Source organism: Phyllostomus hastatus, unplaced genomic scaffold (assembly GCF_019186645.2).
Source record: "Phyllostomus hastatus isolate PE091 unplaced genomic scaffold, TTU_PhHast_1.1 phas_scaffold_385, whole genome shotgun sequence".
Taxonomy (NCBI): Eukaryota; Metazoa; Chordata; class Mammalia; order Chiroptera; family Phyllostomidae; genus Phyllostomus; species Phyllostomus hastatus.
Genome location: NW_025334026.1, coordinates 12195655 through 12207755, shown reverse-complemented (window position 1 = coordinate 12207755; position 12101 = coordinate 12195655). Strand labels below are relative to the sequence as shown.

The 12101-nt window shown below is 38.4% G+C and overlaps 1 protein-coding gene across 1 annotated transcript in view; it reads left to right on the top strand.

Moving 5' to 3' along the window:
• Positions 1-12101, top strand: part of LOC123806338 (general transcription factor II-I-like) — a 70552-nt gene that overhangs the window by 46651 nt on the left and 11800 nt on the right. The window contains exons 7-8 of the mRNA XM_045819390.1: positions 2334-2388; positions 2890-2933. Of these exons, the coding sequence (XP_045675346.1) occupies positions 2334-2388; positions 2890-2933 (99 nt within the window). The remainder of the gene's footprint in view (positions 1-2333; positions 2389-2889; positions 2934-12101) is intronic.

The following is a 12101-nucleotide window of genomic DNA, read 5'->3' as shown; positions in this document are numbered from 1 at the left end:
TGAACTGAAGAGGGGAATGTGGGTGGGAGAGGGTGTGCAAGGTGGAGGGGAATGAAGGGGGTAATGGGTCAACTGTAATAGCATAATCAATAAAATATATTAAAAAAAAAGAAATAGTTGACCCTAACTTTATTTCTGGGCTTTCTACATGGTGAATTATGTTGTGTGTAAACCAAGACAGTTCATTTTTTTTGCAATATGAATGATTTTTATTTCTTAATTCTGTTGATGGGGCTAGAACATCCAATAAAACATTTCACCTTGTCCTAGATATTAGCTGGAAGGCATCCAGGCTTCCGCCATTATGATGTAGCTGTTGTTTCTCTGTGCATGTCCTTTTTAAGACTGAGAAAGAAGGTTTCTTTGTCATGTTTAAACTAAAATTCAGGCTTTTTTTGTGCTATGTTTTTTTCCCTTAAAGCTTCCTAGATTAGACTTAAGTCTGCTATTTGTATTTTCTGAAATCTTTTATTTTAGAAACTTGCTTTCAAATGTTGTCACCTGGGCATTAATCAATGACATTTTTTTTTTAGGTTTATTTATTTTGTTTAGAGAGAGGGGAAGGGAGGGAGAAAGACAGAGAGAGAAACATCAATACATGGTTGCCTCGTGCGCCCCCATCTGGGGACTTGTCCTGCAGTCCGGGCGTGTGCTCTGACATGGGATCAAACCCAAGAACTTCTGGTTTGCGGAACGACGCCCAACTCCCTGAGCCACACCAGTCAGAACTAACGAGTATTTCTGTAGGGTGTTTTCTAGTGAGTGGTCTCAATTGGTGGGTTTGTATTACTTGGCTTCTTTGCCATACCAGCTCTCAAAGTAATTGAAATGTTGTGATTGTGGTGGGATTATATTTTTTGCTTCTAAAACATTTTAATAGCTTTATTGAGACTTATATCCAATAACCCCACAGATATTTAAAGTATATAATTTGATAAGTTTTGATACTGTGAAACCATCACTACAATCAAGACTGTGAATACATCTTTTACCCCAGAGTTTCCTCACACCCCTGGGTGATTCCTCCCTCTGGTCCTTCCATCCCTCTTCCCTAGGCCACCACTGATCTGCTGTCACTCTAGATTGTTTGCATTTTCTAGATTATTTTGTGTAAATGGAGCCATATAGTATGTACCTTTTTTTGGTTTGACTTATTTGGAGACTTAATTCATGTTGTTTCATGTGTCAGCAGTCCATATTTTTAAATTGCTGAGTGGTATTCCATTGTATTGGTACACTGCAATTTGTTCAGTCATTCACCTGTCTGTGAAAATATGGTTTTTCATTACTTGGCTGTTACAAAGAATGTGCTATGCATATTTGAGTGCAAGTCTTCATGTGAATAGATATTTTCATTACTTTGATAAATACGTAAAGTTGGAATAGTTAGATCGTATGGTAGCTATACATTTAACTTTTTAAGAAACTGCTGGACAGCCCTGGCTGGTGTGACTCAGTGGATTGAGTGCCGGCCTGCGAACCAAAGGGTCGCCAGTTCAGTTCCCAGTCAGGGCACATGCCTGGGTTGTAGGTCTGATCTGCAGTGGAGTGGGGCACATCAGAGGCACCCACACACTGCTGTTTCCCTCAGTTTCTCCCTCTCTTCCCCTTTCTCTAAAAATAAAATCTTAAAAAAAAAGAAACTGCTGGACTGAGTTTACATGATTGTTCCATTCCTACTAGCAGTGTATGAGACTACATCTTCATCAGCATTTGGTGGGGGCAGCCCCTTCTTTCCTTCCTTTCCTCCTTCCCTCGTTCCTCCCTCCCTTCCTCCCTCCCTCCCTCCCTTCCTTTCTTTCTTCCCTCCTGTTCTTCCAGAACAAAATTCTTGATGCTAAAGTATACAATTCATTGGGTTTTAGTATATTCACAAGATGTACAACTATCACTGTTATATTACTTCAGAGCATTTTCATTACCCTAAACAGAAACCATATACTTGTCAGCAGCCCCTGTCTTCCGAGTCCTCAGAACCAGCTCTACTCTTAATAGAAATTTTTATTGTTTATACATCAGTAGAGTCTTACTCTACATTCTAGAGTAATAGTACATTGCTGTGTTTGTTTCACTGACAAAAGTAAGAGTTTTTTCATTAAAGGGAGGGTGCTGTGGGTGAGGGGATAAAACTGGTCAGATCTTTGTCATCCCTAATTACCTTCCTTATAAGGGAACACAAAAGGCACTTTTATAAACTAGTGCAATACTCACTCTAGTATGACCCACAACTGTGAACTCCCTTCTCCCAGTTCATTCTATATTTAGGACCTTTGGGAGTATTAGTCATATTTCAAGTGTTGTAAGAACTTAAATCTCTTTTTTTGTATATATAGGTGGTCGTGTGATGGTAACAGATACTGAAAGGTCAATGCTATCTCCAGGTGGAAGGTAAAAAAATTAATTAGTACTAATTAACTTGTACACTTCACCAAGTTTTAGTTTTTAAATTACTGAGTTACTGGAATATTGAAAAGGCCTATGTCACACATGTTGAAGATTAATATGCAATTGAATCATTGGGGGATCCTGTGAAGATGCAGTTTTTGACTTACTAGTTCCGCATGAAAGTAGTTCCTGGGTGAAAGTGATGTGATTGTCTGATGATCAGATTGTAGATAGAAAGTCCTTGTAGGTAAAGTGGAATTTGAAAGTTAATTTGCTACTCTGTATTGTTTTGTTAATACTCCCCCCACCCCCAAAAATGTTCAATTAGAATTAAAGTACTACATTCAGTCGACAGGTCATATTCAAGGAATAAATACGTAAATTCCAAAAGCTGATTCAGTGTGCATTCAGCTTGGTCAGGTGAATGATTTGATGCTGAGATGCAGTGCATGTGAATGCTGTGTGAGTGGCCCTCACCGATGCAGAGCTTCCTTTCCCTTTCAGTTGTGGCTCCATCAAAGTGAAAACTGAACCGACGGAAGAGTCTGGTAAGTACTGGTGCTTTTAGAAGCAATTATGAAATTTAAGTAAGGAAGCCTTTTAATATAGTAGGTTATATTTGGACTCATTACTTATTATTTTGATGAGAAGTACAAATTTATTTCAATGGTGACATTATTTGTTAGTGTTAGCATATTATACGAAACTCAAAAGATAGTAATTTGTTTGATAAATGGTAGCTAGAGAAATTTGCTAATTACACTTTTGTGGACAGAATTTTTTAATAGTTTTTACTTTTCAGTTATACTGGAATAATAATATAAAATGCCAGCTAGGTTTTTTTTGTTGTTTTTTTACAAAAATTAATATACTACTCTCTTATTCTCCTTTTCCTTTTGCATACTCCCATTTTCTACTCTCCAAGGAAACTGCTGTTAACTCAAAGCTTTTTTTGCTATATTTGGTTCCTGATTGCTTATTTTTAAATGTTATGTTCATAATGTTATTTCACATAGATTTTTTTGATAGCTTTATTGAGAGGTACTTTACATGCCAGAGAATTTATCCATCTTAAGTGTATAATTCATTGATGTTTAGTAGGTATACAGTTTTGCAGTGGTCAGTACAGTCTAATTTTAGAACACTTCCATCACCCCAACTAGAAACCTAGTTCCCGTTTTGAGTCACTCTCTATACCCAACACTGATTCAAGTTTAGTAGACATTTAATACACGTGGAATCAAAGAGTACATAATGTTTTACGTTTTGCTTCTTTTACTTTGCATCATGTTTTGAGGCTCACCTTCAATAAACGTTATAGTGCGTTTAAGTGGTTCATACCTGAATGTTATTCCATTCTACTAATATACTATCTTTTCTTTATCCAAATACCGTTTGGTAGACATCTAAGTTTTTCCCACTTTTTGGTTGTTTTGAATACCACTGCTGTGAACATCCACTTATTTATCTTTGTTTGGAAATATGTCTTCTTTTCTTCTGAGTGAATGCCTAGGAGTGTTGCTGTGTCTCTGGCAATTCTGTGCTTAACTTGAGCTACCAACAAACTTTTCCCAAGTGGCTGCACCATTTTTTGTCTTAGCACCAGTGTATGAGGGTTTCTGTTTCTCCGTATCTTGGTCAGTACTTGTTATCATCTGTCTTTTTTTTATTATAGCTGTCCTAGAGGGTGTTTCTTTTCTTTTTCTTTCTTCTTTTGCTTTTAAATAGACATTTTATGGCAGTGTTAGCAAGGTTGGCCAGAAAGTACAGAATGTTCCCATACACCTTCTACCTCCACACATGCACAGCCTCCCTTGCGATTAGCCTCCCACATCAGAGTGGTGCATTGTTCATATTGATGAACCTACCGTGATACATCATGATCTCAAAGTCCATAGTTTACATTAGGGTTGTGTCTTGCACATTCTGTGGATTTTAACAAATGTATGATGACACGTATCCACTATTACAGTAACATACAGAGTAGTTTCACTGTCCAAAAAATTCTCTGTGCTCTGCCTTCTCATTTCTGTCCCCTGACACCTGGCCATCATTGATCTTTTTAGTGTGTCCAGAATGTCCTATGATTGTGGTTATAATTTGATTTTCCTAATGATTTTGAGTGTGTTTTCATATGCTTATTCACTATTCAAATATCATGTGTGATGAAATGTCTGTTTAGCCCTAGCTGGTGTGGCTCAGTGGATTGAGTGCTGGCCTGCAAACTGAAAGGTTGCTGGTTTGATTCCAGGCCAGGTCCCTCTCTGTGGGCATGTGAGAGGCAACCAATGATGTATCTTTCACATGTCAAAGGTTCTCTCCTTCTTTCTGTCTCCCTTCATATCTTTCTAAAAATAAATAGAATCTTTTTTAAAAAGTCTATTTAAATCTTTTGCCTAATTTTAAATTGGATTGTTTGTTTTCTTGCCTTTTTTTAGAGTTATATGAGCTCTTTATATATTCTGCCTACAGGTCTATTATCAGAGATAAGGTTTCATACATATATTCTAGTCCGTGGGTTTTGTTTCTTCATTTAAAACTTTATTTATATTTTATTGCATTTTCCCCCTTACCATTTAGTCCCCTTATATCCCCCTAAAAATTTTTAAAAGATTTTATTTATTTATTTTTAGAGAGAGAAGAAGGAAGGGAGAAAGAATATTAGTGTTAGAAACATTGATTGGTTTCCTCTCATATGTGCCCCAAATGGGGACTGAACCCTCAACCCAGGCATGTGCCTTCACTGGGATTTGAACTAGTGACCTTTCACTTTGTGGGATGATGCTTAATACACTGAGCCACACTGGTCAGGGTTTTTCCCTTCATTTTTTAATTGTTTTGTTTTGACGCCTAAAGAGTTTTATTTGGATGCAACCCAGTTTTCCAATTTTTTTTAATGGCTTGTGCTTCTAGTATTATATTAGAAAAACTTTGCCCGCCTAAGTCACAAAGATTTTTATGGTTATGTTTTCTTCTGAATTTTATAGTTTTAGCTATTATGTTTAGACCTAAGATCCATTTAAAATTAATTTTTGTGCATGTGGTCGAGTAAAGATCTAAATTCATTATTTTGTATGCAGGTATACTGTTTTCCCAGCACCATTTATTGAAAAGATATCCTACAGGAACAAATTTAAAGGACACATGGACAGAAACTAGGGGGAGGGTGGTAATGGGAGGGAAGTGGGGAGGGTTGGGGGGGGTGGGCTGGAATGGGAGTAAAAGGGAGAAAACTGTACTTGAACAATGATTAAAATAAAAAAATTTAAAAAAAATGAGAACAATCAACATTCTACCACGTGAGAGATAGCTGATGTACTCAAGATATTTAAATCAATAAAGTTATTGGTGAAAATGAAAAAAAAAGAAAAGATATCCTTTCCTCATTAGATTGCCTTAGCACCTTTGTCAAAAGTTATGTGGCCAAATTTACTTTTATTTCTATTTCCTTGAACTCAAATATTTATTTTTATCCCAGTACCACATTGTACCACATTGTATTTTATGTAGTTTTAAAATTTCGTTTTGTTTCCTGGTAACATATAGAAAATGAGGATATCATTATTATGTTTTTTGAGTTTTTTTAAAGATTTTATTTATTTCTTTTTAGAGAGGGAAGGGAGGGAGAAAGAGAGAGAGAGAGAAACATCAATGTGTGGTTGCTGGGGGTCATGGCCTGCAACCCAGGCATGTGCCCTGACTGGGAATCAAACTGACGACCCTTTGGTTCACAGCCCGTGCTCAATCCACTGAGCTACGCCAGCCAGGGCCATTATTATGTTTTTAATGTTTATTGATTTTAGAGAGGACGGCGGGGGGAGAGAGAAACATCAATTGGTTGCCTCCCATTTGCACCCTGATTGGGAATTGAACCTTCAACCCTTTGGTGTCCGGGTTGATGCTCTAACCAACTCAGCCACCCTGGCCAGGGCAAGGATACCATTATTATACTATTCACTTTGTTTTCTGTTTCTTTTCTTTAAAAAGATTTTATTTATTTACTTTTTTAGAGAAAGGGAAAAGGAGGGAAAAAGAGACAGAGAGAAAGATCAATGTGTGAGAGAACCACCTATTAACTGCCTCACCATAGGCATGTGCCCTGACCACACATCAAACTGGTGACCCTTTGCTTTGCCAGATGATAGCCAACAAACTGAGCTGCATTGGTCTGGGCTGTACCATTTACTTTCAGTACTTTTCCTTTTTCCACTTCTACTATATAGTTACAATTATTTTTACTGTTCAGGTTCTGTCAGATCTCAGTGTGATCTGGAAACTTTTACTTAATACTTGCTTTCTTGCCATGTTTCCTTTCTAGAGGCATGAGTGATTTTGCTTATTTAAAGAGGACACAGCTCTTCATGACTTGATTACATTACAGTTTTTTTTTGAAATTTTGGTTCTATGATAAAACTCTGAATGAAAGCAACTTCATCTTTTAAAAGTAATGTATAACTATTGTTTTAATATATTTTATTGCGTATGCTATTACAGTTGTCCCATCCCCCCCTTCATTCCCCTCCACCCTGAACACCCTCTCCCACCCACATTCCCCTCTTCAGTTCATGTCCATGTCTCATAAGTTCTTTAGCTTCTATATTTCCCGTACTATTCTTGCCCTCCCCCTGTCTATTTTCTACCTACCATCTATGCTACTTATTCTCTGTACCTTTTCCCCCTCTCTCTTCCTCCCACTCTCCTGTGGCTAACCCTGCATGTGATCTCTGTTTCTGTGGTTGTGTTCCTGTTCTAGTTGCTTGCTTAGTTTATTTTGTTTTAGTTGTGGTTGTTAATAATTATGAGTTTGCTGTCATTTTACTATACATGTTTTTTTTCTTCTTCTTAGATAGGTCCCTTTAACATTTCATATAATAAGGGCTTGGTGATGATGAACTCCTTGAACTTGACCTTATCTGAGAAACACTTTATCTGCCCTTCCATTCTAACTGAAAGCTTTGCTGGATAGAGCAATCCTGGATGTAGGTCCTTGCCTTCCATGACTTGGAATACTTCTTTCCAGCCCCTTCTTGCCTGCAAGGTCACTTTTGAGAAATCAGCTGACAGTCTGATGGGAACTCCTTTGTAGGTGACTGTCTCCTTATCTCTTGCTGCTTCTAGGATTCTCTCCTTCATTTTTACCTTGGCTGATGTAATTATGATGTGCCTTGGTGTGTTCCTCCTTGGGTCCAACTTCTTTGGGACTCTCTGAGCTTCCTGGACTTCCTGAAAGTCTATTTCCTTTACCAGATTGGGGAAGTTCTCCTTTATTATTTGTTCAAATAACTTTTCCACTTGTTTTTCCTCTTCCCCTTCTGGTACCCCTATAATTGGGTGTTGGAATGTTTAAAGATGTCCTGGAAGTTCCTAAGCCTCTCCTCATTTCTTTGAATTCTTGTTTTTTCATTATTTTCTGTTGGATGTTTCCTTCTTTCTTCTGGTCCACACCATTGATCTGAGTCCCAGTTTCTTTCCCATCACTATTGGTTTCCTGTGCATTTTCCTTCATTTCACTTAGCGTAGCCTTCATTTTTTCATCTAATTTGCAACCAAATTCAACCAGCTCTGTGAGTATCCTGATGAACAGTGCTTTGAATTGTGCATCTGATAGGCTAGTGATCTCTTCATTGCTTAGTTGTATTTGTTGTGCAGCTTTGATCTGTTCTTTTGTTTGGACCATTTTTTTTTTGTCTTGACACGCCTGTTATGTAGTGAGGGGAGGAGCCTTAGGTATTCATCGGGGTGGGGCAACCCATGTCGCTGGTTTGTGACGCTGTATGTCGGGAAGGTGTCGGAGAGGGAACAATAGTGCCTGCTCCACTCTCTGCTGGATCCTAGTCCCTTCTGCCACTTCCCCCAAGCAAACTGGGCCCTTCTGGTGCTGATTCTCATGTGGGTGGGCTTGTGTACGTTCTAGGACCCTGTGGGTCTCTCCAGCAAACTCTCCTGTGAGGCTGGGAGTCTCTCCTGGCACCTCAATCCCCACAGGTCTTTTCAGTTGTTTTGGGTTTTATTTCACCATGCTGGAGCCCTAGGTTGTGCGTTTCGTCTCGCTCCCCAGTATCACCTGGTTTATCTGCACATGAATGTGGGACTGCCCGGGGTCTGCCAGCTGCCTTGTGCTCCGTGCCCTGCTCCACCGGCTGCTGCTGGTTTTTTGGGGGGATTTTGCCTCAACCCCTCTTTGCCTGGCCACCCAACTCTGCCCCTCCTACCGGTCTGGATGAATGTTTCTTCTTTAACTCCTTGGTTGTCAGACTTCCATGCAGTTCAATTTTTTGTCAGTACAGGTTGTTTTTCTGTTTCTAAATTGTTGTCCTTATTTTGGTTGTGCGAGGAGGCACAGTGTGTCTAACTACACCTCCATTCTGGCCAGAAGTCCGGTACCATTAACTTTTAAAGGTGATGTTATATTTATAGAACAAAAAGAAAATCAACTACATACCTACTGAAAACAAAACATTCATAATCTGAGTTTGACTTCAGTAAGTGTTAAAAATTCCACATAAAATAATAACTTGGATTAAAAACACTTGAAAACAATTTAATAATCCTTTGAATGCTTTTTTTAAAAAAAGATTTCATCCATTTTTTATTTTTAGAGACAGGGGAAGGGAGTGAGAAAGAGGGAGAGAAACACCAAAGTATGGTTGTTTCTCGTGCGCCCCCCACTGGGGACCTGGCCCACAACCCATACATGTGCCCAGCCTAGGAAGGGAACCAGCAGCCATTTGGTTCAGAGGCCAGCTCTCAATCCACTGAGCCACAGCAGCCAGGGCTGAATGGAGAAAATTTTAATGTACAGATTAACAAGTTATAGTTATTAACTGTATAAAAGGAGGAATATGCTAAGGTGTCATCATGTAAGTAACAAGGTAAGGAATTGGCTGCTACCCCTAAAACTCTTAATTCTGACTTCTAAGTTGGGAAATTATTGATTATTGATATAGTTGTGGTTGGTTTATTAGGGGACATGTTGAAAGTTGTTCTGGGAGTGTTGGAAAAATTGTGAGTCCAACTATGGGACGGGTCTGCTTTCAGTAGGTTGAAATAGTATACCGAGCAGTGAGTGAGTGTTGACAAGAAGCCAAGAGAAAGATGCAGGTCCCTCTTCTCTCTGGTCTCCTAGCTGTGTTCCTTTGTGGAAGAAACTCACAAGGAGCCAGCTGGTTTGCTTCAGCCTAAGTTGGTTTGCTAGCCTAAGAGGGTAGATCTGGAACTGGGACAACAGCCTAATGACTGCACAGGCTACCCGTTCGCTACTCAACGTTCACACACACCCTTTTCCACATAGTTTAACTTTGTATAACAAAGGACTGTTCCCATCTAATTGTATACAGTTTTCCATTTTACAGAATAATTCATCGTCACCCTCTCCCTGAAGTGTGATGCAGTGCTCCAGCCGTCATTGTACTCATCTCAGGGAGATGGGTTTACTGTCCATTCATGAGCTGTATTAATTCCTCTTCAGAATAACTCCTAACCCATTTGAGCATTTTCTTATCTAACGGCTAAACAGTAAAGGAAATGCCAACAATATACTTCTGTAAAGCAATAATGTGAAGGATAAGGGAGAACAGTTAATATATCCAAATATGTAATATTCACAGAAACATATTTATAACAAGGAATAAACTATGCACAGTGTCCATGTTTCTACAACTCATGACAAGAATTTATACCTTCCTTAACTGGTTACCCATTTTACTGTGTTTCGTTTGCTGTTAGCCAGGGCCTTAGCTGGTAAAGTTCTTCAGCTGGGTGAGGTGACCCAGACCTTTATTCCTGAAGGGTCTGAATCCCCAGTGGATCTGCCTTTTTTTTGTTTGTTTTGATTTTCTGTTAACTTTTACTGACAAACAGGATGTACTGAAGAGGCAGCCCACAGAATCCCAGACATGTTCCCTGACCATGCTCTGGCAGCCAGCTAGTTTCCCCATTGGCAATGGCAGCCCATAGAGTAACACCTTCTTTGCTGGTTGCTTTAGAGATAAATGTCCTTTAGCATATCAAACTAACTCTCTTTTGGAAAGCTATTTCTTTTTTTTAAGATTTTATTTATTTATTCTTAAGAGGGTAAGAGAAGGAAAAAGAGAGGGAGGCAAACATTGGTTGGTTGCCTCTTGCATGCCCCCAACCTGGGACCTGGCCTACAACCCAGGCATGTTCCCTGACTGGGAATTGAACCAGCGACCTTTCAGTTTGCAGGCCGGCACTCAGTCCACTGAGCCACACCAACCAGGGTGAAAGCTATTTTCTTTAGTTGAAAATACTCTTTGCAAAGCTTCTCAAATCACATGACACCAATGCAATATTAAGTTCCTAACAGGACTGGTATGATTATGGTTGAGTATCTTAGTCTGAAATGTGTACAGACACCCATTTGGGTTTTTTTTTTTTATTAATTAGACTATTCAGATTTCACCACCTTGTTGTTATTTCTTGCTGCTTGCTATCTGAGAGTATTACTTAACTCCTGTAATCATATGAGGAAAACAATTTTTTTTTGAAAGCTCCTATGGTCTAGTCTCATTAGATCACTCAACAAAGGATATTCATTTATTTTTTTAATTATTAAAATTTTTTTTCAGTTACAGTTGACATTCAACATTATATTGGTTTCAGGTATATAGCCCAGTGGTTAGACACTTACATAACTAATGAAGTGCTTCCCCCTATAAATAAGTCTAGGACACCCCTAATACCATATCTAGTTATTAACAATATTATTGACTATGTTCCCCATGCTGTACTTTACATCCCTGTGACCATTTGGTAACTGCCCATTTGTACTTTTTAATCCCTTTACTGTTTTCACCCTTTAAAAAAAATTCTTACCTGAGGGTATGTTTATTGATTTGAGAGAGAGAGGGAGAGAGAAGGAGAAACATCGATTGGTTGCTTCCTGTACTCACCCCGACTGGCAGTTGAACCCATAACCCTGCAACTTGGGTATGTGACCTGACTAGTTGGTGAACCCGCAACCTTATAGTGTACCAGATGACACTGTAGCCAACTGAGTCACCTGGCCAGGGCTTCACCCTATTTTCTCATGATACAGAGTGAGGCAAAAGTAGTTTTACTCTTGTGAATACACCTTTACTCTTGTGTTATTCTTATTAATTATTGTATTATTTTCCATATGAACAAATGTATACCTACTTTTGTCCCACCCTGTATATGAGGAATATATCTTTAATAAGAATTTATTAAAGAATTTGTTAAGAATCTTTCTTAAAACTTTTCATTGAGATATCATATAAAGTATAAATAAATAAAAAAAAAGCACACCTCTGTAACCAAACACTCACATCAGGATACTGAACAGTAGTGATACGCCAAGAAGGCCCTCTCCTGTCCCCTTCTTATTACTCTTCTCCCAAAGCCGACCACTTGCTTCTTTTTTTAACCAGAGTTCTATATATTTTTATTTTTTTCTTCAGCTTTATTGAGGTATAATTGCCATTATTTCAGTTTTAATAACAAAGATTTCTTTTCCCTAATTTTGACCTTTCTGTATGTGGAATTATAAAACATGATTGCTTTTATATCTGGCTACAAAAGTGCACTTCAACTTACCACCCCTCTGATTGTAGGCAAAGGATTCTACAGAAAGGTGTGTTTTTGTACCCTTATTAACAAAGCAGTTTTTTAGGAGGAAAAAAATTAGAGTATTTCATTATTAAAATGGATAAAAATTATGCTATTTTTACTCTGAA